The following is a 26,982-nucleotide window of genomic DNA, read 5'->3' as shown; positions in this document are numbered from 1 at the left end:
CTTGATTTGGTTTCCCAACAATGTTGCAGATTCTACAGAAAATTCCTCGAGTATTAGTAGTGTTTTTTCTGCTGGTTTCTTTCTTAATATTTAAGCTTGCATTTTATTATCTCTGAGATAAGGTTGTGGGCTTGGGAGCTATTGAAAGAAACCACTCGCTCTGCGTGAAGTTTAAATGCAGCAGCACCTACTCGGAATACGCTGATCCACATAGGAAATGTTCAGCAGCATGAAGACCGTTGTGTGATAGCCTTGGAAAAGTAAATACACAAGTGGTCCCTCATTTTGATGCCTGTGGCTTTCTGTGTTCCCTAATAAATATGTAACACTCAAGTCTGATCACTGGCATTTTTGTGTAAGGCTGAGCTGTGATATGTCACTTTTTTTGGTGTGAAACGTATTCAAATAGAAATAGCAAAACACTTGAAACCATGAATATTTTTACATAAATTATCATATAAATTGGTTTAAGACAGCATGATTGTATTGACACCAGAGAATAATTGTAGTGGATTGATAGGCTGCTTCTCCACAGATGGACAATTAAGTTTTGTCATCTTCTCAAGGAAGGTATTTAAGCTTGGTGTTTCGCTGAAGAACAGTCGTTCTTGATATGCAGTGTGCTGTATGTTTTCTTGGTGACGTCCTAGCATTACTGATGACGTTTTTAGGTGTCTTCTGATGTGGGTAAAATAGGCACAGAATGGATTCTTTAAAAAAAAAAAATATTTTTTTTTTTTTCCCCAAAATCCAAGCCTGCAGTAAATGCATGTGGATAATTGTAAATGCAGTTGGATAGCCTTGCTTTCACACGTGTGTGTGCAGGGTTTTTCATGCTTGTGCTCTGTTATAAATTTAGAGTGCAGTGTTTGTAAACATCAGTGTATTATTTACACATGTAAAATAGTTTGTGTACTTAAACATTTGTTTGGGACAAATTATTTTACTAATCACTTTACAAGCTAAAAGGGGCTTACATTGTAGAAAAATATATAACTTTTAAAATATCTTTATGCTAGTTACAAATCATATCTAAAGGAGTTCTGTGTTTTCTCACGTGTTTGCATCCAGATACTGTTAAAGTAGCATAGTTCCAGGGTGGGAGTTGAGATGTTTACTTTTGTAACAGTTTTTGTTAAGTTTGCTTTTGGCTATTCCCAGGACAGTAACTAGTTTGAGATTGCCACTTTGTTTTCTGTGTCATTCTTTCTTTTCTTCTGTCTATTGTTTAAGCACCTGTTCCTGCCTTTCCATTTAAAATACATAGGTAAAGACAGTGCAATTACCAGATGAAGATGCCTCTGAATGAAGCTTAGGATCTGTGTGATGACCTTCGATTGCAGTGTGATTGGTTTTTGGGGTTGTTTTTTTGCTTGTTTGGGTTTGGGGTTTTTTGTTGTTTTATATCCAGCCCATCCCTCTGGATGGTAAGAATGCTGTGAGCAGGGATGCTGCCGTTCTGGCTGAGGTGGTTTACCACCTTTACTGATTACGTGCTTTCTGTGGGTTTTATAATGGTGATGTCCAGTAGTGAGATGTATCGTGTGGCAATAGCTGGTGTTGGACTGTCAAAGATGCATTTCTTGCATTTTTCTTGATGTTTTCAAGCAATCGTAGACTACTAGACTGTTTCTTGTGGCAGTCTTTCTCTCAGTCCTCAAAACTAAAGTGTTCTTATGTTGCTTTGAAAGTTATGTCTACTGTGGCTCTTAAATGTTCCCCTGAACTTCAGCAGGAGAGTAAAAACTAGTAGTCGGACCTCTGTTCCTGTAGGTTTCAGTGCTAAGACTTGTTGAAGGAATTGTGCCTGGAAGACTTTCTGAAATGAGAAGCTTTCCTGAAATGTCAGTTTGTGGTATGGGCTAAAACTTTAGAAGTTGGTTGTATAATTTGAAACATAAAGGTTTGAATGTATGGATCAACTAAAAGAAACGTTGAAAAGGTGTGTGGCCGTGTTTAAAGTCGGAGTGTCACTAAAAGACAACTCGGATCACTTCTGAAAACAAGATTTCTGTCAGAGCGCTCCTCTCGATTAATTATTCTACTCTTCTTGTAGATCTGCAGATAGCAAATTTGAGCTTTTTTGAGCTTTGTGAAGCTTTGTGACTTGAGCTAGGCAGTGTCTGCGTTGTGTGAATTGCAAATCAGTGCTTTGATTAATTAATTTTTCCATAGGAGCTACTTGTATAAAAGGAGTTTACGCTTTTCATTTTCTGATCAGTGATACGCCACTTCAGCAGAGTCATTGGTCCCATCCATTTATCTCCTCACTGTGATAGGATAATTCAAGTATTTTGAATGTGTGAAAATACCGTTTTAATTACTCCCAATTGTTTCGTTTCCAGGGATCAAGGTGGTCGGACGTTGTGTGGTGTTATGAGAATTGGCTTGGTTGCAAAGGGCTTGCTGATAAAAGATGATATGGATCTGGAGCTGGTTCTCATGTGCAAAGAAAAACCCACAAAGACCTTGTTATGTATAGTTAAAGACAATCTCCCAGCTCAAATTCAGGTGAGTTAATTTAGGGTAGTCCTCTAACAGTGGCTGATAGCACTGCACGGCATACTTGGGTAAAGGCTGGAATTTGTTCCAGGAAAAAAGACAAGTGATATAAAGGAATATACTTTGAATGTAGGACGACATCTAGGGCGTGTGACATGTTTAATGTGGTGACATGAAGCAGCTCTTCACAAAATGTAACATCTTATTCCTGTTGTAGCCTAATCCCTATTTGTGATGTCAGTTTTCCTATGACAGCAGCTAACCTTTCTGTTTGGTAACTAACCCAGCTGATTTTTGCTCTCTGGTCCAACCACTAACGTGAGCTAAATTGCAGTCCCAGAAACCTTCCCTGCTCGAGCACGCGAATCGGTCTGTATTGTTGTCCCCTGTCCGAACCTTAAGTTCTCCATTGCAGCTGCTTTGCTTCGCTCGGGCTGTTCCAAGATAAATGCCTCTGTACTTCTGAAGTGAGAACAAGTTGTTTTAGGTGGTCACTCATTTTAGCTCGTGTTAATCATGAGCTCGTAATTCTTTTTATTTATGCCTATTTAATTCTGATGTCAGCAGCCAGTAGGCAACACTTACGGCTAATATGGGTCTCTTTAAAGCAACTAGGGATAACGCCTTTTTGACAGAGTCTGAATAATCAGTCCGGCTTCCGGACTGACATACACTGTTGCCAAGAAACTGTGCCCTAAAGTATTCCACTGCAAGTGCCTCTCTCCAGGCTGCATCCAAACTTGATCTGCTTTTCTCCTGATCTGCTTTGCTGACGTGTGTTTATTTCCACATAGACAGTGTGTGTTCTACCATTCTTGACAGCTGTTTGTTCTCACTGCTCATTTGTTCACATAAAGGGCTTCCTTTAATGAGATAATGTGCCTGCAGATGTGGCCCTATCCATAGCTGAAAATGCTGAGGAACTATTGAGGAACTGTTGAGTAGTAAAGAGCAAATTTTACTTGTTTGAAAATGATAGGGATGTGTTGAGTAGTAAACAGTAAATTTTACTTGTTTGTAGTGAGGCGTGAGATGAGAAGGGTTGAAAGTGATAAGAAAAGTTAGCATATGCTTCAAAAACAGTGAGAACGGCAGAACAGACGTAATTCAAAGATGTGAAGACTGCAGTAAATTCAAGGGACAAGTAGGTAAGATCCTATGGGGAAGCATTGTGAGGGAAAGGATTATGGAAAACAGGAGGTAGAGGAACCCGACTCATGAAACAAGCCACAACTATCACGGGCATAAAAGGCAATGAGAGGTTCTGCAGACGCATCAGACACAGGAGAGAGGTGTAGGCCCGTTAGTGGACAAAAAGAGCAAATGAGGTACAGAGATGTTAACAGCTTCTGCTTTGCTGCTTTGAAGGCTATTAGGGAGGGGATGCTTAAATGTTTTCATCCCAACAATAAAGGAGCTGGAGGAGTGCAGAGCGCAACAAGGGAAGAAGTTAGAATATACGTTAGATCGTTCTAACTGAGTGGTCTCGCTGAAATGAACTCACAAACACAAGGAATGGTTTCAGGACTTGGAACCATCTGTGGTTAGGTTTGCACTTCTGGAGGCCGAGAGAGGTCCCAAAGGACTGCTGAAAGACCTGCAGATACAGATCACTTGAGGTAACTCCGACACAGTGCACTAATGGAACAAATGATAAGGCAGTTTGTAGTGTTACCTACAAAAGAAATCTAAGCAGGAAATAAAAAGTTTGGTGAAAACAATTTAAAAAAACCTTGATTTATTGGTGTGCTGTCAAGAGAGGAAGGTCGGGTTTTCCAGGCATTGTCAGGGATCAATCCTGGGGCTGGGATTAACGAATGAAGTAGGTGACAGCAGGGTCTTGTGTCCAGTTGGAAGTGCTGTGTGGAAGGGGAGTGAGAGAGGTGGATGGACAAGTTGGAGGAAATCATACAAGTGAGAATGAACACCTAGAAAACAACGTAATTAAAATTATTTGGTTTGGAAAAAGTTGAGACTGAATGCAGGTGTAAGTTTTAAGACATTCATGGTTATTTATAAAGGGACGGTGATTGATTATCTCACATGGCTACCAAAGGTGGGATGAGAAGTAATTGGAACTGTAGCAAGGGGCAATTTTGTTGCAAAACAGGTCATCTAAATTATACGTGTGGCTAAGATTCAGAATGGACTATTTGGAGAGGTGCTGAAATCTCTGTTGCGAGGGCATCTGGGGTTGGTAAGAGATGGCCAAGGTGCGTTTGGTCACATTTCATGGCAGGTACGTGGACCGGGCGAGCTGGTGCAGCTCCTGCGCTGGAATCTGTCGCCCATTTGCACTGACGGTTATGGCTGCGTTGGTCATACTGCAGCGGAGAGCTCTTACATTTAGAGGCAGCATTACCAGCGAAGTGTGTACTTATTAAGAACAGAAGTTGCTGGTGGTATTTTGCACACTAGCAGCTATGAAAGTCAGCTTCTGTCTTAATTTAAAACAAAAGAAGTGGTAATACAGTGGGCCTACTTAGTATTCTCATTAAATTTGCTGCAGACCTTTTTTCTTGAGCATGTCACTGGGGTTTTTCTGTTTGTTTTAATGAGGGAGGCAAGGCCTTATTTGTTACTGTAATGTCTTGTAGGCTTCTCGCTAGTTAAGAGGCATATGCACACACAGAGATGCTGCAGTTTTTAAGTTGACGAGGAGATTCTTGAAATCTTTCTTGGTGACTTTCAGAAACTTACAGAAGAGAAGTATCTCGTGGAGGAGCATGTAAATGAGGCAGCTATTATTATTCGTAACACAAAGGAGCCCAAGCTAACTTTGAAGGTGATACTTACATCCCCTCTCATTCGAGATGAAGCAGAGAAGAAGGAAGGAGGTACACAGAGCGTTTTCACTTGTTTTTAAGACTGTTCTCTCTAAATGCCCAGACTGTGCAGCACAGGGTTAATTGGGAAGCAGGTTTTTAATTGTGCATCATGTACTAACTAGACTGGCTGTTGCCACAATAGGTTACATTATTTGTGCCTTAAAAAGACAACAGTCACTTAATTTTCACGTAAATACGCATAGTTTTCAGTTGCAAGCAATATTGCTACAGTGTTAACTTTGACATACAATTAGATCTTAGTTCTCCTTTCTTTCAGACTTGCTAGTTAATTCTTGAGCACCCCAGCGCTGCACAGTCTTGTTTTCAAATTAAGTCAGTCAAGTGGGATTGGTTTGTAGTATCTTGAACACTCATAAAATTGTTTCTCTTTTTATGTTTAAAAAAAAACCTCTCCTGCAAAGCTCGCAAGTATGTCATCCTGGCCCTCAGTTCGTATTAATTGATGATACCTGTGTGTATATTTCTAGCTTTAAGAATTTCCTAACTGAGATATGGTTGAAGTTCCAGTGCTGTAATACAGCACTTTTGCTTCCGAATTGAACATTGTACCTCATGTTCTTAGAGCAAAATAGATATAGAAAACTGTAACGTAGTTTCTTTCTGTTCCTTCTCCCTAACTGCGTGACGTCCGATGTAGTTATATGCCCCTTGTTAATGGAATGTTGACTGGTGGTAGCAATGAGGTTGGAAACAAACCAAGAGAAATAAGAGAAGAGCAAATGTAGCCATACTTTGTTTTACTTTAAAAATCTTGTCAGTAATTTCTGCTTCCGCTTCCCAAACCTATCCCTAGAAACTTTGCCACTGGATGATGTCAGACCTTTGACCAACTGGCCACTCTCTGTCATGACAACTGAGGCAGCTGGGCCCGTGTGGGCTAGGGAACTCCCTGTCGCTCTTTTCCCATTTCTAGACTTGCCACAAGTCCTTTGCTTCCTCCCTTCTCCCACCCCAAATCCCGACACAACGAGAAATGTTGGTCAGTTTCTCTTCATTTTTGGTTGAGGCAATGGCAGGAAGGATCCCTTGTCAAATGAAATGTTAACGCTTTGGCAGCAGTTGGATGCAGAAAAATCTTACAAAACAGATGAATGGCAAAGATTTCCTAATTGCGATGTCTGTTTATTCTCAAATGAGTAACCATGCTCTTTTGCAAGACCACGAAAAATAAATTGTGTATTACTTCAGTTGTTCTTCAGCTCCCTGTAAGATGCTGAGATCAGCCCTGTCGTTGTCGCAGCTGATACACATTTGTGAGAAAGAGCACAAAGTGCAGAACAAATGTTAATGGTAAAGGATTTGTGAGACTCTGACAGGGGATACGGTTTTGCACAAAGGCTTCCATCCAAGTATTTTATTGCAACAAGCGATGCCATTGTGGCAGTAAACTCCAGCGACTCCTGAGTTCATCTCAGGCTGAATGAGGATTTGAATTTTTATGCTTTCCAATATTTAAAATGTAGGTGTCCTATGTTGCTTTCAGTATCTTAAAATATTTTCAAAATTCTGTACTTTTTTTTTCCTAATTTAAAATGGTTTTACTACCTCCCTCGGAGTGGTGTTATGCTATCATTGCTGAACACCTGATGAGGACAGTTAATAGGGTAATGGATCTTGTTTTAAAGCCTGGGTTCTTTGACATTGATTCATCACAAGTGAACAGAGACATTTATCATATTCCTTTCCAAAGGTATGTGAAACATTACGCAGATGTCGCTAAGTAAATAGAAAGGAGGGAGGGATACTTTTTTCCATGATATTTCCAACAATATTTAGGTCCCTTTCACTTCGATTCAGAGCAAAAAAGCTTCATAGCCAACATCAAGGGAAAATACTCGGAGAAACTGTCCGGTGAAAATGCCTTGATCCCCAAAGAAAGGGCGGCCATATTTTTTCAATACTCCTGAATAATGCCAACCAACTGTACATACACTTTCTACGCAGTTTTCAAAAACTGTTTTGAGTTTATTCCATCCACCCTTTCGAAGGAAGGAGCTCAAAATGCTTGTCGCCTTGCCTTTCATCTTACATGTAAGATAGGCCGGGGGGTTGCGGGCGCTGCCGCCGCGTGCCCTGGAGCCGCGGCGCCTGCGCGAAACTGACCAAGGTTTCAGCCTGCGGCGTGATCGGCACTAACCTGCCCTCTAACCACCGCGCCCGGGGCAGGGCCCCACCTCCGCATCGGCGCGCCCCTGTCTTCCGTAGGAATGCTGTGTGTGCCTTCATGCCCTGATGTCAGAATGTATCGAAAAACAGTCCTGGATTTCTCTTCAGTCCCCGCCTCTTTGGAAGAGTGCTCGTGTTTAAGATGTGGTGTTTGTCCTATTTGTTTTTGCTGCTCGTTAGCAAAAAGAAATAGCAGACCGGTGTGTGTGTGTGCATTTTGGTGTTTCTCACAAATGGCTACCCATAAAGCTCTGCTTTCTCATGTCGAGTTGAGAAGCCAAGCATCTAAAAATCCTGCATTTTGCATCAGTTTAAAATTTAAACTTCTTAAGAAACTGAATTTTTAGTCATAGCAACAAATATAAATTGGGCTTTCCAGACCGGCACCTTGTAGCTTGCAAATCCGTTGTTGTTACCGAGCCTACAGTAACAACAACCGTATGTGATACCAAACGAGGTCATTTACCGAAGCGGGGCTGGAATCAACCTTGCTCCTGGAGTGGCTGCCGCTGCCTTTGCCAGGCAGGTGCAGCCAGCGGATGCTCCAAAGGTACCAGGTGCCTTTGAAGGGGCAGCGAGGCACAGATTTCCCTTGCCTCTATGGAGAAGACAAGGCCCCTCGTATGGCTGGCCGCAAATGAGCGAAGCTGGCAGCTACCCTGTGAAGAGAATACGTACGGCGAGTGGGGAGAGAATTACCGAAGGATTGGTTCTGTGTTGCATAGCGTGAGCTAATGTCAGGGCTTTATTATTAACTGTTTATTAAACTCCTTGTATCATTGCCCTTGTTAAAACCACAAGGAAGAAAAGGAAAGCTTTGCAATTACATTTGAAAATTTCGATTGGGTCTCACTTTCCTGACTGGCAGAGCATGAAGAAACATGCCATTCTCCTGAGGGTGTCGAAAGGGAGCCTGCTGCAAGCCGCTCGCCCTCTTCATTGCCTGTTCTCTTCATCTTTCTGTTTAATAGAATCTTGCACCCAAAAGTTGGCTGACTGCAACATCTGTGAAAGGCGCTCGGGACACTAGCACTGAATTTGCAATTGGCAAAGTTCTCCAAGAGATTTCTAATTTAGACCTTTGGAAATAGCTTTAATCCTGTAGGAAAAAGTATGATTTTAACTTGTAGAAACAAAGTAAATCTGACGAGGTTTTTCATTCACCCAAGTGACAGATGACACCTGTTCTGTTTATGTTTTGCAGATTAAAGGAAAGATTAATTTACTTTGTCAATGGCTGCAACACACTGTAGCAAAGCCTTGTACCGTACTAAGTAAAAGTCCCTAGGCATTGAAAGATGTGGTTCATTGCAACAAATTGATGATTTTGCAATCAGTCACCTTTGCCATTTCTAACGTTTTAAAATAAGATTCTGATCATTCATTGACAGTAGCTGTTTTATACAATACGTGAGCTTTAAGCAGATGTTTATGTTGTCCACAATAAAGCTTTGTTATGGAACTACATAGACGCATATTTAGTAATTGTGTGCCGCAAAGCATTATGCCTGAAAATAATGGAACTGCAAAGGAAATTTAGAAGCCAATCTTGTATTCCAAAGTGAGCACAGAAATCCAGTGCTTTGAGACTTTGCAGCATTTGGAAAACAGGCAAGTGGAGTGCTTAATGCCAATATTGTAATGCTGTTGATGAGTGCAGTGAGAAACAATGCAAATATCTGCTGCGAAGTTCATTGGGGTTAGAAAATAAGCTTATAGCACTTAAGTCTTCTGCTGACGGCAGAGCCAGCAGGTGCGAACTGCAACGATGAACTGTCAGACAAGACGCCTGGTTCTGTTCAGTTTTACACTGGGTTTGGTTCTTTTTTTTTTGGCTTTGGACTCTTTTATCCATCATAACATAATGTGCTTTTACCAGAGGAGCCTTCCCACTGAATGGCACAGGAGGGGAAGCAACTTTAATGTGAAAGATGCAATTGTACGTGCAACCGATACTATCCAAAGTAACCTATGAAAATGTACTTGGAGACATTACTAATAGACTGTACTACAAACTGCTGGTTCTTTTTTCTCTTAACTTGTCCTCCTATTTTAAATGTCTTCCTGGATTTTGCTTATCTAGCATAGTCTTCAGTTTGGAATGGATATTGTATTTCATTCAGACCCGCATAGGTGTCTCAAGACCTGGAGAACTGACCTTTATGAATAACAAAAATACTGTATTTCCAAATTAATTATTTCGAAATAAAGAGTAATTGTGTATCCGTAGGAAAATAACATAGTCAAGGTTTTAGTTGAGCCATGGATTCATTTAGTTCTTCCAGTATGATGTTCTCCTGTCAGCTAAAAACTAAAATTTTTTTAATGTGATTTCACAGATATGCAAAATCTGTCACTTGTGCAGAGTTTCCAGAGAATCTGGATGTTAATAACTCCTTAGGATTTAAAAAAAAAAAAAAAAAAAAAAAAAGAGAAAAAAGAAAATCAGGGAAGAAAGGACTGATGTGTAATGTCCCTCAACACAGAATCGGATGTGACTGCTAAAAGCAGTTTGTTGCATGCTGGATAAAAAAAGAGAAAGGGGGGAAAAAAAACCACACCAAAAGAGTGTAAACCTGCACAGAAGGTATTGGTGTCTTGTCTCTCAAATCTTTCTTTGAACTTCCTCTGTGGATTTCAGTTGCTGTTGGGAAGAGAAGAGTTTTACAAGAGGGGACTGCCTCCCTATTACATTAATAATCTGGAAGTTACCAAACTTACTCGCTGCTTTCATATGCTCTGGTTATATGAAAGACTAATCAAACTGTAAAATTTCTTACTAGCATTTCTTAGATATTTATTTCATTGAATTATATTGGCTAGTACTGTTCATGCAATAATATTTCAGATATATTCAATGTTTTACTTTGGAATTCTCAACAATTGCATGGACATAACTTCACTTTCTACCTATTACTTTTTTTTTTTTCTCAAATACCTTCCCAAGAATATCTTCCTCTTGTCAAAAGAAGCTTGTCTCTGAAAATCTGTGCCATTTTTGTGCACTTGGAATAAAAGTCACAAAGAAGGGAAAGAGGGGGGGAAAAAAAGCCCAATACAACCCAATCAAAAAAAGGAAAAAAAAAAAAAAAAAAGGCAAAGTGCTATATAGCTATTTTCTGCCCTGAAATGTGTTCTACATTTTTAATAAGATCCCAGATTGTCTGTAGCAGTGGCCATCTTTATTATTACTATTATTTTACAAGGAGTGAATGCCTTTGCTTCTGTTGCACATGTGCACATTTACTACCTTTAATGGCTTGTTTAAATTAAATAACACAGTGCACTTAAATTCTGGGAGTCTTATTATCTCATTGAGATGCTGCCGCTCTTTTTGTACTGTGACAGAAACCCCTTGGTCAAATTGTATCTGTCTCTTTTTATCCCATTTTCACCAGTAGATAATGTTGCGATGAAAGATCCTCCGGACTTATTGGACAGGCAGAAATGCCTGGAGGCCTTGGCGTCTCTGCGGCACGCCAAATGGTTTCAGGTTGGCTATTTGTTCTTACCTTGTTGTTATTGTAGCCTTACGAGGTTTAATTTCAGACAGTTTTAATTTTAATGCCTCTTTAATTTCTGACTAGTCCCTAATAGAGCAAAGGTCTAGAATTCCGAATGCAGTGCTGTACTGTACAAGGGCAAACGTGACAGGTAGACAGCCAGCTGGTCTAGAGTTGTCATGAGGCTACAAAAGCAATCTTGACATTTTGCTTCCTTTTTTTATATGTCTCTCTAAGTTGAAGTATTTTACTTTCATAGAACTGTTTTTATTTTGCATGAAGCTGATTAAGTATTAAGTAATAATAATTTAAAAATCTATCCCAGGACTCTGTGCATTTAAAAAGAAAAGCAAAATTGAAGGCCAGGTTTTTGCAGGTGTATTGGAATCATTCTGTTTGTTTTAGGCCAGGGCAAATGGACTAAAATCATGTGTAATTGTCCTTCGTATTCTGCGGGATTTGTGCAACAGAGTCCCCACATGGGCACCACTGAAAGGATGGGTAAGTACAGACAGAGTCGAAGGCCACAAGGCCAGGTCTCCGATCTCCTGAGAGTCGTAGCGGTGTCTGGATTGGAGAGGACAGCGCGTTGTATGAAACTCCTCCTGAAACCCCCCTTCCTTTGACTCCCCACTGGCTGTCACCCATGTAGAAAAGCGCTTAGGGGAAGGAGAGAGAGCGCGAGCGTTTGTTCCGTCTGTAAGACGCACAGATACCGTGGAAAGAGGCATAATGTTGTGGGGCCTTGCGCATCCTCGTGGATTTGCAGTAGAATCCCACTCGTTGCCTCAGAGTTTAGCTTTTCAGAAATATCCCGCTACCATTGACAGTGCTGCTTCTACCAGAGGATACCATTTTACCTTAGCAGGCTTGGGGAGGGCCGAATCCGTTGCGTATCCAGAGAGTAACGCTTTGTAGGTCAGTGGAGGCAGTGCTTTCTCTCACGTAGAACTGAGAACCCTTGGAGAGGAGGAGAACATTCATGACTCGGCTTGAGGAGGCTCCTCCTTTTAGACTCCCTGGGCAGTTAATGGAGTGCGGGTGCTTTCCTCAAAAGGTGACTCAGAGAAGGGAACAAATAGGTGTGCCATGAGCTGTCCTCTGGGATGGATGTCGCTGTCAGTTAGACCTGTAGTGGATTAAAAATGAAGTAAGCTGCTGCGAATGTTCTCCCCGCCCCCCCCACCCCCCATATTTAACTGCAGTGACAGTTACCCTTGTGTCCATACTAATCGTAATTTAATGTCTTCTAGCCACTCGAGCTTATATGTGAAAAATCTATAGGTACTTGTAATAGACCTTTGGGCGCTGGGGAAGCATTGCGACGAGTGATGGAATGTTTGGCATCTGGAATTCTGCTTCCCGGTAAGGGGCCAAATTAACTTCAGGAGCACAAAAGGTTGATCAGACAGCTTTAACATTTTGCTGTTGCCGTATGATTAGATGAAAAATGCCTGCCTTGAACTCCTAACCTGCAGTGGAGCTAAACGAATGGTTTCTTGTTTAAAATTAAAAGAAAATTAAAAAAAAAAAAAAAAAAAAGGAAGTTGCATGGTTGTAACTGTTTGAATGAATACTTCCAATGCAGTAGAAGTTAAATGGGGAATGTTAGGTTTGTTTATAAATTAACCCCTAGCTCATTAAGGGGTTATAAAAAAAAAATAAGTAGACCTAACGACCTTTGCTTTCTATAGATTCATCAAAATCTATGTATCTATCCAAATTGTTTGGTTTTTTAAACCCACTGGTTTTAGTTCACACTATTACACATGTGCAGCCTTAACCCTGATAAGTTCTGTGGCCATTGCTGCAAGGGAGTAAAACCTTGGGGTTGGCTTGCTTTGTACGGTGTTCGAATCCCTTCCTCACTGGCCAAGGCGCGCTTCCCACTGTGCTGAAGGCTGAGACTAGCTGTTGCAATATCCGTCAGTCCCCGTTTTCACGTTGCTTCTCGTTTACTGTCAATAATCTGCTTTGCCTCTTTCCCCCCTAGGAGGCCCTGGTCTGCACGACCCCTGTGAACGGGAGCCAACAGATGCTTTGTCCTATATGACAGTGCAGCAAAAAGAAGCTATTACACACAGTGCTCAGGTAGAAAACTCGTACTTCTGTGGAGCTAGATACTATGACAGTGAAGATTTCAGCTCATTAATACAATTTATTCTCTGCTGCGATAGCTTATTTTAATGGCAGTCCTGACCGTTCTCCCGGTGTGCTACCCTGGAAAGATGAAGTGATAGTTCACGAGTGCAAGAGTTAAATGTGTGTGAAACCTAATCCTTACCAAACGCGGTCTAACGGCTGTGCACCACTTGCATCCCACCTCGAGTGCTTGTGGCACAGAGCCCTTGAGTAGGCTCCCTGTTAGTGTGCCCTGCGCTGTATATTACAAAAATCAATGAGTTTTAAATTTGTAGACATTAGCATTTTCTGTAGCTATCATAGAAGATAGCTGTAGAAGCTGTCTTCTCCTAGAAGAAGTGGGTTTGTGTCTACAAACTTATTTAGAAACTTAGACAACCGACGTAAAGTAGCACTGTGATGTAACTTACGTTTCTACTGTCACCTTATAGCATGCCCTCAGATTATCAGCCTTTGGTCAGATCTATAAGGTTTTGGAAATGGATCCTCTCCCATCAAATAAGTCATTTCAGAAATATTCCTGGTCAGTAACTGACAAAGAAGGTAGGTATTGTTTGCGCCAAAAATCACTAATTGGGCAGTAAAGTAGGGGTTAATTTAGAATGGGTGAAATTCCTGAATTATATGCTGTGAATGCAAGGTAAAGGCTTTTCTTTGTGTTAAATGTGTGGTTTGTTTTTTGTTGGGTTTTAGTAGTTTGGATTTTTTTTAAAATACTTCATTGTTAGGAGAAAATCTGGAAGATGCGTTCTCTAGAAGTACCAACAGAGGAGCAGCAGTACCACTAGAATATAGCCAATTATTTTCTCTAAGCACAAAGTCCTTTGGGGTTTCAAGAGTAAAAGTAGTGTTTGACTCTTACGCTGGGGAAGGAGAGACTGTAGACTGGTCAAAAAGCACATAGTGAGTGTCCATAATATGAATTACTCAATAATTCTTCCTAGAGAACAATATACATCTAATAAAAATAAAATTCCGTGGGTGGGGGGTTTTTTTGGTAAAAACACCACTATTGGAGCGCTTGCCTTAGACTAACTGTAAAAAACAACGCTGCAGAATTACACTACTTATATCACACACGGTAATGGACACAGACATCTTGCATGGCGTGGTACAGTGAGCAATAAGCTAATGTTGGCTTACGTGTAGCAGTAAGCAAGCTTTGACTGATGGCTGAGTTCTTTTCATTATAAACATGCAAGGAACAGTATGGGACTAATCAGACTCCTGCTGTGGAATTTTGTTTTTTCTAATAGCATATCCATATTACAAGGAAATTTATACCCTAGGTACAGGCTCATCTGCTCTTAAGAGACCATTTGAAGATAGTGTCGGGGATGATAAAGATCCAAATAAAAAGATGAAGCGTAATCTGAGGAAAAGTAAGTGCAACACTTCTCCATTCTGTTTTCAAAGATCTGTTGTACAGTGGGAGCTGGTTCAAAAGCTTCTCTCTGTTAGTGTGGAATAACGTGTGAAGAAGTTTTTTGGAACAAAAAATGTTGTCTCTATCACCCCACATTTGGAATGTCAAACACATCTCTTACTGTGCATTGGAATTTCCCTGACATGTTTTACTAACTGAATGATTTGCATTTTTAAATGGGATTGCCCATCAAGTTAAAGTTGCCCAAGCAGCTGAGGTATTTTCTTGATAATGTCCCTGTACCGTGGGGTTCCCCCCCTCACCCCAAAATACTGCAGTGACTTTGCTGTGTGAAGATTTTCTTTTTTGCATTCTTCCCCTTCTTGAGCTAGTTGTTGGTCTCTCGAGACCTCCCACAAGAAAAATAAAATGCTTAATCTACAAAACATTGACATTGCATATGTGCACAGACTGGAAGTCTCTCGGCATTGCTGGGAACCAGTCAGTTCTGGGGGCTGTGTTCATTGTGCTGCTTTGGTGCCAGTTCTGGATCTGGTTCCTCACTACCTATAAAACTTGTTACTCCTTTTATAGCAGCCAGGACGAATATAGCTAGCTGCAAGAGAATTGTGTTAACAATATAAAAAAAAGGGTAATCATAGTTGCTACCCAAAAGTAGAATGGCTTATTAAAGACTTAACAGCTTTATGGCTATCCTCCATCTCTGAGAGGCCGAGGGGTTGTTTTGCTCCTTTATATAGACAGAAGGCACTGAAATGCAAACTGTTTCATTTTTCTGTTCATCTTGTTTTGTTCGTTTTCCCTTTCCCCCCTCTTCCTCCCCCATCCCCCTTTCTACTATCTTGTACCAGTACTAGATAGCAAAGCAATAGATCTCATGAATGCTCTGATGAGGCTGAACCAAATCAGGCCAGGACTTCAGTATAAGCTGCTGTCACAGTCTGGTCCAGTCCATGCCCCGGTCTTCACAATGTCCGTAGATGTTGATGGTACGACGTATGAAGCATCAGGACCTTCTAAGAAAACCGCCAAGCTCCACGTGGCAGTGAAGGTAAGGCAGCCTGAAGTAATCTGCTAACCCCAGATCGTGGAACACAGAGTACGAAATATGGTTAGAACTAGTAATGTGCAACCTCAGAATTGAGAAAAAAAAAAAAAATTGGATGAAGCTGAGCTGCTACCTATGTAGTCTAAACACAGCTGGGCATGGTTCAAAGAGCATCACCGGGTTTATGCTAGCGGAGGGGAGGGAGAGCTCCCCAGGGCTCTGCAGGTCAGCTCATGTGACAGTGGATGGAATCTGGTGTTCAGTTCTGGACTGGAGGGGTTCCGTTTTGTTCTGTTCTACTCCTTCCTCCTGTTGGTTTGAAAAAGGCACGTTGGTGGCTCTCTCTTTCTCCCCTTCCTTCACTGTGTCCATTCCTGGGTTGTGAGCTCCTGGAAAAACATGGAGTTGTTTCCTGTCTTCAGTGTCTGAAGAGTACCTTTGCATGCTGGGATCAACAATGTACATAAACAATGGGTCTCCAGTCCATTTTTCAGTAAGAGACTAGGATTGTTCAGGTCCTAGTCAACCTACCGTTGCTGCTTCTAGGTGCTCTACATGACAGCGCTGTGGTTTAACCCAGCAGGCAACTGAATGCCACACAGCCGCTCGCTCTTCCCTGCTTCAGTGGGATGGGGGAGAGAACTGGGGAAAAGAAAAAGTAGAATTCGTAGGCTGAGGTAAAGAAAATTTAATAGGACAGAAAACAAAGGGGGTAAAAAACCAAAGTAATAACATACAAAGCAAGTGATGCACAATGGAATTGCTCACCACCCACTGACGCATACCCAGCCCGTTCCCGAGCAGTGATCGCTGCCCCCCAGCCACCCCCCCCCCCCCCCCATTTTCTATACTGCCCATGACATCATATGGTATGGAATAGCCCTTGGGGCAGTTGGGGTCAGCTGGCCTGGCTGTGCCCCATCTCAGCTCCTTGTGCACCTGGCAGAGCATGGGAGGCTGAAAAGTCCTTGGCTAGCATAAGCAGTGCGGAGCAACAACTAAAACACCAGTGTGTTATCAGCGTTATTCTCAAACTAAATCCAAACCACAGCGCTATGCCAGCTACTAGGGAGAAAATCAACTCTATCCCAGCCGAAACCAGGACAGAGCTTAGGTCTGTAAAGCAGTGACAGACTGGAGCACCCAACAGGAACATCCTTGTGCTGCACGAGGACAGTTCAGAGTGCTAAAGCAGACCGAGCCTGCTGGGCTTCTGGGAAGACGAAAGTTTCCTACAGACAATTCATGTGAAAGAGAACCTCTTTTAATAGAACTGCACTTGTGATAGGAACAAGCCCATCTGTCATTCTATGCTTCGCTTTGTTTTGAACAAGAATTTCCTTTTTAGAAGCTTCATCTGGCAACTTTCTGCTTTCCTTTGATTTCAGTTTTGAAAATCCCATTGTCCCATGTGCTTTCAAGTTCAAAGTGTCCAGAAGTATCTGAGGGAATGTGGTGTTCCTCCAGGAAAAGTAGCTCTCTCCATGTGTGTCCTTCCAGACCTTCTGCCTCATTCTTTTATTTTGCCTCCCTCCCTGCAGTTGTTTTTTAAAAAAAAAAAAAAAAAAATACAAAATGTGCCCTGAAAAGCTGTGACTTCTCTGCCCTTGAACCCCTCTGCATCAGCCAGATCTGTGCTGCTGCCTACCCAGCTCTGTTTTCTCTAAATTTTCACATACACAAATCCTGGGCTACACTTCAAAACATCCATGATTCAAGCCAAGAGGAAATGGGTGGTGTGGTAGAGACTAGCTTTCCCCCCCCACCCCTCCTAGCAGATCCAGGCCCTGCTTTCCCAGACTTATAAGAGGGAATAATGTGATCATTTCAGTTTCTAGATCTGACCTTTTTAAAATTTAGAAGCCCTGAAAATGCAGCCAAGCATACCACAATTCTATGGGAGCCGAACCTGGAGTTACTGATGCAGTTCTCAATTTGGTGTTGGAACATAGTGATTTTTGCAAACTTTGTTCTTGGGACTAAATTTTTAGCAGAGCTTTAGGTTCTTTTCAGATTCTTTTGGGCCTTTGTCCAGTACTGCTGTACAGCTGGGCTAGGAAGCTGGTTGAAGGAGAGGCTGGCCTTGTTAGTTTTTGAAGGAACTGATGAATAGTACCTTAATCAGTAAACTTTCATTCGTTATACAGCTGCTGGTTGTAAGCAGCACGGAGAAAGCTTGGAGGTTGTGACACAGTTCACGAAGAGGCAGGGCGGGAAATGGTGTGCAAAACAATCTCCTTATCATACTGTTAAGCAGCACCATGCAGTGGATGCAATTCTGAATTTTAATCTATTGTTTTACAAGGAATTCTTGAGATGATGAATGATGCTTATGAGTAATTGCTACCTTTGAGACTAAAATTCCGTTCGTGTTGATTCCGCTTTTGAAAACTTGGAACTATTTTCCCCACTGCTGTTGTGTTTTTCTCCATTTCAACACAGGAGAAAACATATTTCTAAGCAATCTGCCTTTTTTAAGTGTCTGGGGGACGTTCTTTTGTTTCGTGATCAGCTTTGTATTTCTTTCTGTACTGCTACCTATGTTACAGTTAACTTCATTTGGTTTTGTTGTAGGTTTTACAAGCAATGGGGTATCCAACTGGTTTTGATGCAGATGTGGAGTGTATGAGTTCTGATGAAAAATCAGATACTGAAGGTAAAAATGAAACAATGTCTTCAATCTCAAGCAATAATACTGGAAATTCCACAGCTGACACCTCCGCTACCCTAGAGGTGAGTACTGCATGAAAAAGTACCAGTGATAGAGAGGCACAGGGTTTGGATTTTTGTTTTTCAGGGTTTTTTTCTCTTCTCCCAGAAGAGGACGGTGTTTTAGTTAGGGTGGTGGATGAGGAATGAAGAGAGAGTTTCCAGTCTCAGATCTGCCATAGGCTTTGTGTCGCTGTGGACAAATAACCGATCTTTGTGCCGCCTCTCCTCAAGTTTAAGGTGGGGTAGCCATCTTGTAGCCTTAAGACCATAAACTCTTCGAGACAGGTGGTGTCTCTTTGAGTTAGCTTATGCATGGCCTTACAACGGGGACAGCTCCATCCCATGTGGTGCCTCTGGGCACCAGTAATGCAAATTGCGCAATTTCTCTTTTGTAATAGTGGGTTTGTCAAAAAGGTAGACTTCCATAGACAGTATTTTAAACTGATACACATGAAGACCAGTGAAATACAAAAATTCACTAGGAGATGTTAAGAAATGTAAAACCTCATACCTCTATGCATATCGAATGGACTAGAAAACGCCACACTGAAAACGCTCCAGTTCCAATACAATGTACTTTTAACTTTGGCACTTGTAGCTGAAGTCAGGTGCTATAAGGAGCATGCTGTGCTTGTTTTCTCACTGAAGTTGCGGGAAATAAAGTATTCCTCAAAGGACAAAATTCCAGTAACTTTGGCTGAATGTCCCCGGGAATCAAGCTGTGATGGGTCTGTAGTATGTTAATTGGATATTTTCTTAAAGTATTTCTGGTATTTGTTTCTTTTCACCACTGAGAAACCAGGACATTTTAAACTCGTGCTTAGATGTCATCCCTTTCACCCTTCTCTTCCCAATTTGCTCGGCCGGTGTCCATAATTGCCACCAGGGATTTTAGAGAAGCATCCTGTGTACAGACTGAGGAACAGCTTTAATTTGTATATTTGTTTGTCCGCCTGATAGCTCTGCGCAAGCTCTCTGGGGGCTCCACTGATAAACCATTGTAGATCCCTGCTTGCTTTTTCGTTACAATGCTTTTTTCCAGGACTACAGGAGGGAATTGTGCTGTAAATGTAAGTAATTATTCTGTTCGTCGAATACTTGTCAAGATGTTAAAACATCAATTTCTGCAGTTGGAAGCCACTTAATTTCCAGATAGTGCGTAATCACGGACAACTCAATTCACATACGTATTTAGTCCACTGAGACATTTCCAGGGAAAGGAAAATGTGGGTATTTTATACTCAAAAAACGGACCTGTTAATTTTCCTTTAAAACTGATTATATTTTATCATTCTTTATTATATTATTTATTTTATTTTAGGATGACCAAGATATTTCCCAAGCGGCATGGCTTTGGGTTTCCATATTTACACTTTTGAGACGCTTTACTTCCAAAGGGCAGGTCCCGGTACTAGGACTCCTGATCTTTATCCAGAATAAGAAGTTGCTTTGGAAAACATTGTTTTGATCCCTTAATCATCTTTTTCTTCATTAGTGAGTAGTCATTTGTATCTGTAGCTGAGTGCACTCTAACGCAGGCCGATATGCTGGTGCGCCGAGATCTCAGTTTTACCCTCCTTGCTTTCCAAGCGGTTACAGATATTTCTGCTGAAACATGTGACCCGGGATATGAGACTTCTCCAGTCGGAGCTCAGTAGTGCCAGGACATAATTAGATCGAGCAGCAGAGATGCGTGCGAGGTTGGGAAGGCTAATCTCTCCTTTCAGTGATAGAGCCTTTGATTTCAAGGAACTTGACACCGCGGCTTCAGCTTTGGATGCCCTCAGGGTTGAAATTCCAAGTGCAGCTGGTGTAATGTTCGGTTTGTGTAGACACCAGACCAGGCCACGAGGACAGTAGCTCTCGCCAACAGAAATAAAGAGGGTGTGACTTCTTTTACAGTACTGTTTGTCCCCCTGCCGTTCTTTAGACAAGAGACTTTCCAGCCACTGTTCTAGAACTGTGTGTTATACTGAAGCCAAGGCAGTGTTATCTTTGATACGGGCCTGTTCCTGGGAAGCCTGCCGAGGCTGCGTGTTGGGAAGAACAAGCTACTGCAGAGGCCCGACGCAGTGATAATGCTGGCATTCTCTAAGTGGCTGGCCACGTGGCACTGTAAGCCACGACGCTGTAGATGTTTATCTGCCTTTTGAAGAGCTAAAGGCTCTAACGCAACACCATAAATGTCTCTCTAGGTAAGAACTCAGGGTCCTATACTCACAGCAAGTGGCAAAAACCCAGTGATGGAGCTCAATGAAAAAAGAAGAGGTCTGAAGTATGAGCTCATCTCCGAGACAGGTGGAAGCCACGACAAGCGCTTTGTGATGGAGGTGAGTGAAGCAGAGTTACGGAGCTTGTAGGTGGGTTTATTAATGGTGCTTCAGCCTTTGGAGTTGCTTGCTGCTACAGTTCAGATTATTTGTCTTTTGCTTTTTGCAATGCATATCTGTGGTGGCGACGTTTTCAGGTTTTTGTATCTCCTTATTGCTGCTGTGATGATTAGACTGGGGAAAGGAATGTCTCCTATGCTTTAGGAAAATACAATGAGAATTAAAACTGGATTCTGACAGCCTCAAGCTACATCATGTCTTGACATGAGGAGGAGGAGGGAGGTAGAAGATCCACAGCTTGACAAAAATACCCAATTCGCAAATTTTGCGAATGTATTTGGTAACCCCATGTCAGTGACCCGATTTGAACCTCCTATTGCCAGGTCACCAGGGGTATTTGGAATGGCTGTAGCAGAGGGTAAACTCATTTGATGTCTTCATCTACTCGTGTTATCTCTGAAGTAGCGCTGGGCTCTAAAGCGGTATGAGGTAGCATCCTAGTGAAGCAGTGTAAGTACAGTGTAGGCAAAGATGTTGGTATATGAGGCATTGATAAAGATGAGGGGAGCCTCAAGTGACTCCTAAAACCCCTGTTACCTAGCGGTATCATTCATGTGTTGAGAAGCTCAAGCATACTGGCTAAATTCAGTATCAAACAGACATACTGGGCCTCTTTGAATTGCGCTCATAGTTTCCAGATTCCTAGTATCTTGGGATCACTTAGGTATTCTTTATCAGCTTCATAATCTAGAAGCAATAAAAATTTGTCACATAAACCACTGAGGATTTTTTTTTTTTTTTTTCACTCCTGAAGTTCTTTATGGATGGCACATCATGACGAGTGGGTGCAGCGTGGTATTCCCAAGGATAAATACTAGGCCTAAACTCCTGTTTCAATTTTCAGGTAGAAGTAGATGGGCAGAAGTTCAGAGGTGCAGGCCCAAATAAGAAAGTAGCAAAAGCAAGTGCTGCATTAGCAGCACTTGAAAAACTGTTTTCTGGGCCTAATGCAGCAAACAACAAGAAAAAGAAGATTCTTCCTCAGGTAAGAATTGTTATTTGCTTTTTGGATCTCTCTGTTATCATAGCTCTGGGTTGGTTTTTGGTATAGGAACTTCTACAGGAAACAAGTGATTTCAGTCTCTTGTTTTACACACACGTGTAAGGCTTCTATTTTTATTCTTCTATAATAATTATTGTAGTATAACTATATAATCTGATAGTTGGGATGATATTGTGGGAAATACAGTAGAAGAGGTGGCAGAAAGAAGAGAGGTGTTGATTAGCTGGAGGAGATCCAGTAAGGTCAGTTCAACCAGCGACGATGTGGAAGTCTCCTGTGTTTCAGGCCAGAGCCATAGTGTGCTCCTTCCTCATGTAGGATGCATCGACTTAGGGGAAAAGTCATTTGTAGCCAGGGAGAGGCCTTAACCCTAGATTCTGGAGTAAGCTGAGATTTTTGCACCTTTTCAACTCTTCAGATGAGCCATTTTGTTTGGCGAGGAAGACTTGTCTAATAAAAAGCTCGGTCTTGTCCATCAGGTTTAACAGCCACAGTGATGTCTCAGATCTATTAAGATTAAGGTTGAACACAGCAGAACCTAATCAGCAGTGTTCTTCCTCCAGAGGACTACAGTCTGAACCAAGACCTGAGGATTACAATTTTGTGTCTCTTTTGTGCAGATATGTTAGAATTAGGATTTTCTTGTCAGTTCACACTGGAGCAGAATGTATCATAAAGTACACTTACAAAAGAGAACAGTCAACTCTTATTTTTGTTTTCATTCTGTAACTATTAAGTTCTCACCATTTCCCGAAGACCTTTGGTTAGGAGTGTTTGTTTCCATTACTGTGTTGAAAGTCTAGTAAATGACAAAAACACTACCCCACAGGGTAATGTTCCACATGCAGTTAAGATGTGAAAATGACCTCTGATTCAGGCACTTCCTAAATTCTGCATTTTCTTTTTTTGTTGTTGTTCATACGTTCTTTTTTCAGTAGGTCAGTGATGGCAATAACTGCCAAACTTGTCTTTGAAATACCAGGATGTGCACGATTTTACTGTTTTGGGGGGCAGTCGGGGCATCTAGTACAGCAGAGCTGTGCTCTGATGCAGCGAGCAACACCAGCTTCTGTAACTCCTCGCCGTTCTTTCACTTGTAGGCGGTGCCAATGGGAAAAGGAAGGTGGCATTCTAGTAAAGTTAGGTTAAAGCAGTCCAGTGTTGTCATGAGGTGGGTGGTTGTCTTCGGGGTAAAATCCTGGCCCTGCTGAAGTTATGTGGGTTCAGAACGGTAGGAGAGAAGCAAAGACAGTGTTGTAGATCGAGGAGAGGAAGCTTGTAAGGAGGTGGGAAAGACAGCAGAGAAAGGGTCAGAAGCCACTGGCGGTTGTTCATGCCCACGCGACCAAAACTGAGGTAAAGAACGCACACACTGCCAGGTCCGAGTTAAGTGGGTGCTCCCGGACTCGGTGTGCGCTGCTGTGCACCGCCGTCAGTGACCTGGCAAGGGACTCGCTTGGTTTCTGTCAGATCCCTTAGGACAGTACTTCTCCAGTCTGTATTCCGCCTTAACAAGACTGGCGCATCATGCATGTTTAAAGTGACTTTTAAAAGGCAGTGATTTAATGCAGATGGCCTTGTATTTCCAGCAACGCTTTCACTTTCTGAATTGCTGTTTTTTATTACTCTGGGCAGACTAAAGGGGTTGTCAACACAGCCGTTTCTGCAGCAGTCCAGGCTGTTCGAGGCAGAGGACGAGGTGCTTTAACGCGAGGGGCATTTGTTGGGGCAGCTGCTGCTACTGGATACATAACGCCAGGTAAGGCATGACACTGATAGCTGTTAGTTTAATTTTTGTCTGCTGGGGTGTTCTTTTCCACATGTATCAGTCACCTGTGCAAGTGATTCTTCAGCTTTAATCATCCGAGATGAAGCAGAAGGGAGAATTCATGGGTCTTTAAATCAGCTGAAAAATTGGCAGTACCTGTCCTTTATGAGCGTACAACTTGAAGCTCAGCATGCACAGAGCACACAGTTATGGGCACAATGGCTTTTCTGGCTTTATTATTTTATTATGTGTCATCTTCATAGTTCACTGCCATGGCACAATTCCCAAAACTCTCTTCCTAGCTAAGAACCTCCTGGATCATGTGCCCTTCAGCATTAGGAGTGGCTTTCCCAAGAAACCCTTGCGGAGACTAAGTTGGCCGGCTCAGGAGTCGCTGTGCTCCCAGAAACCTTCTACATGCACTGTGCGTGTGAGCACAGCATCCATTAGTAGCTTCTGTGGTGGCCAAAAACCCCAAAATAATTTCCGTTCAGACTCTGGCTGATGTTAATTCATCATCCCTGGCGCATTGTTCTGATTTAGCAGAAACGTCATCTGAAATCCAAGGGCCTTCTGGTTCACATTTATCCTTGGCGCTTACTGTACAGAGCAGGTGAGTTACTGGTCAGGATATCTCACTGCCGATTCCTTAGGGCAGGCTTGCAACCATCGGAAGCAAAACTGTTCCAGCTTGAGGAGCAGAAGTGCTCAGCTGCTACTGGCTGGTACAAAATAGTGTAGGGGGTTTTGTTGCGGTGTTTTGTCGTGGTGTTTTGTTTTTAATATGACAGGCACATAGAGTGTAAAGTCTTAAAAATGTTCACTTTCTCATTCCCCTTACTCTTCAAAGTGCATTTTTCTTTGTGACTCTACAATGTGTCTGGGGCTTGCAGGTGACATGCGAAGGGAATCTAGACGACGTTTTTACTTGGAATAAGAACCACAAATTTGTAAGAATGAGATGCCGGAGACTCCTTAGTCAAAGCAAATCCAATAGCTTCCAAAAAATACAACTTGTATTCCTCACGCTCAGGTTTTCAGATTACAGCATGAGCTTTAATTATACCCTTCAGCAGTTCACGCATAGCATAGCCCTGTTGTTTGGTAGACTTGCTTCCTGGCACAGTCGACAGCATGTTGTCTTCATTGTTCCTGTATGTTGATGTAATTAGAAATATTAAAAACCAGTAATTCATTTTTAATGGCTGTTAACATTGTTTTTGGAACTGTCTTTCTGCCTGAGGTGTCATTTACGAGACACTTTAACCTGCCAGGGGCACACTTCTTGCCAGCATGGAATTACTCCAGAAAGAGGTTTACTTTCCCAGTCACTGTAGTTGTTAAGCTTTTATTTGCCTTGGCCTTCACAGATTATTTCTCTTCATCCCCTGTTCTTCTCAGAAATCTCTTGCTTTTTGTGGTGGACACAAGTGATCCCACCAGGGAAAAAAAGCCTGTCAAGCCTTCATGAACTGCTGAGATGTAGTAACCAAGATTGGTGTTACCACTGTTGCTTTTGTATCTCACTCCAGAGTCACGCTTAACTCTTTGGAAAAAAAGACACCGTTTTCCGTTTGCCTGGAGATGTCCAGATGTCCTTTGTGAAACTTTCTTTTGTCTGTTAGAAATGGCAGAGAAAGCAGAATTCACAGGAGCTTTACTGACGGTGATGTGGATGCCACAGGCATCCAGCATTCCCCTCTGTATAACGGAAGTTGAGGAGAAGGACCGTTTGCTGCGTTAGACCGGATTTGATTTTAGGAAGAACATAAGCAGCTCTGGGGTGTCCGACTGGATCATGCCAGCTCTGTGCTCTGACAGTACAGACTTGAGGGCTTCAGCTGAAAGAGAATGCTAAGGAAATGAAATACGGAATTTAACTCTTCGGTGCTGAGGCTTAAGAAAGTCACTGGGTAGCTCACCATGTAGAAGGATGTTAGTGTTTTCAGCAAGGTTTGTAGGTATTAGTGTTTGTTTTTTCTGTGGTCCTGCTTCACGTACCAGAAAGGGTCCCTCCCTGCGTGTCGCTGTGCAAACACCGATTGTCTTCGGATGCTGTAGGAAACGAAACCCATCCCGTATCTGTTTACATTGCAGGCTACGGAGCACCGTATGGGTACAGTACAGCCGCGCCAGCTTACGGTACGTATAGCCCAATAATTAACAAATTAGCAATGATACAGAAACTGTTGTGGCAGTCCAAATGTGGCAGTCCAAGGAGAAATTCAAAGAGATTAAAGCTCTTAAACCATGACGACAACAACACTTTTATGCCATAACCTTGTGGTTCTTTTTTGGTTGGAGTAGCTTTTTTGCCTATGCTTTGCCTGATTTGTGGAAGGACTGCTTGTTCTAATTGCCTGTTCCCTTTCATACTGAAACTGAATTGAAGTAGTTTTCTTACTTTTTACAGCCAATCTGTGCTCCATTCAAAGACTACCGAAGGGCCTATTTCAGCATCTCTGACCAATATTTATCTAAATGGCATTACAGTAACACTGGCAAAACGTTTGTCCCCAAGTGTAAGTGGCTTGGGGACAAAGCTGCCTTAATGCCGCCAACTCCGTGAAGTCTGCGTGCATATACGCCCGCCCCCACGCGCCCCTCGCAGGCTAAAACTGCTGCTTGGGACAAGCAGAACGGGTTTTGTGTAGCTTACACCATTAGCGAGCAGATTGCGAGGAAGCTAGGACACCGTAATTCGCCACAATGCTTTTTGCTACGAAACACAGTAATATTAGGCTGGCAAAGCACTGGTTTCACGAACGCTGTAAAATAAACTAATAATCAGAGAGCTATGACGGAAGGGTTTTTCTTAACACAGCTTCTCCCTGCCCACCGGCTTTTTTGACGCTAGACTAACAATGCACACCTCTAACCGGCCCTTTTGGTTACTTTGAATGAGGTTTATGTGGCAATGGGAGCAAAGCGGTTTGGAGTCAGTGATATGTCCTGGCACACACCAAGCGAGCCCACCAGAACCGGTCCCGCTGTCCTCCCCTCTCGCAGGGACTCAAACGCTATTCTTGACGAGTTGAGGACGATTCAAGGCCTGCGGTTTTTCATATGGGAAACTAAGCCTGCAACTTGCTATTAATTTTCTAGCTTTTGTAGCATTTGCAATACTTGTTCCTCTCAAATTTGTATAGCTTGGGCAATACCAACTCCCCTGACAGCATTATAAAAGTTAAAAATATTTTGAAATGCTGATTTCATTACTTTTAGAGGTATGAGCTATAAACAGCGGAAGCTGCTGCTTTATTGAAAACATTCACTTTGCTTGACTAAGACCAGCTGGTCCTATTCCGTACTCCTGCACGGAAAGGGGAAGGAGAATGGGCCCATGGGCTGCATGACACTGCAGAATTAATTCTCCCTTCAAAATGAAAGCGAACCTCCCTAGCTGCAGAACTCCTGCCCTACTGACCGGCCGAGTGCTGTGACAGAGCGGCCGCTGACGGCAGCGCCGTCCCCTTGAGTGCGTGCTGTGAGTGGTCTTTTGTGTGGCATTA

At 42.3% G+C, this 26,982-nt stretch overlaps 1 protein-coding gene across 1 annotated transcript in view; it reads left to right on the top strand.

Moving 5' to 3' along the window:
• STRBP (spermatid perinuclear RNA binding protein) overlaps window positions 1–26,982 on the top strand; it is a 34,431-nt gene that overhangs the window by 5,785 nt on the left and 1,664 nt on the right. Inside the window, exons 3-16 of the mRNA XM_009485726.2 lie at window positions 2,346–2,511; window positions 5,195–5,339; window positions 10,919–11,010; window positions 11,426–11,521; window positions 12,274–12,385; window positions 13,014–13,111; window positions 13,594–13,705; window positions 14,452–14,544; window positions 15,401–15,600; window positions 18,172–18,330; window positions 20,505–20,639; window positions 21,544–21,684; window positions 23,338–23,461; window positions 25,568–25,612. Of these exons, the coding sequence (XP_009484001.1) occupies window positions 2,346–2,511; window positions 5,195–5,339; window positions 10,919–11,010; window positions 11,426–11,521; window positions 12,274–12,385; window positions 13,014–13,111; window positions 13,594–13,705; window positions 14,452–14,544; window positions 15,401–15,600; window positions 18,172–18,330; window positions 20,505–20,639; window positions 21,544–21,684; window positions 23,338–23,461; window positions 25,568–25,612 (1,718 nt within the window). The remainder of the gene's footprint in view (window positions 1–2,345; window positions 2,512–5,194; window positions 5,340–10,918; window positions 11,011–11,425; window positions 11,522–12,273; window positions 12,386–13,013; window positions 13,112–13,593; window positions 13,706–14,451; window positions 14,545–15,400; window positions 15,601–18,171; window positions 18,331–20,504; window positions 20,640–21,543; window positions 21,685–23,337; window positions 23,462–25,567; window positions 25,613–26,982) is intronic.

This window comes from Pelecanus crispus, chromosome 9 (genome assembly GCF_030463565.1).
Source record: "Pelecanus crispus isolate bPelCri1 chromosome 9, bPelCri1.pri, whole genome shotgun sequence".
NCBI classification, from domain to species: Eukaryota; Metazoa; Chordata; class Aves; order Pelecaniformes; family Pelecanidae; genus Pelecanus; species Pelecanus crispus.
This window is presented reverse-complemented; position numbering and strand designations above follow the sequence as displayed.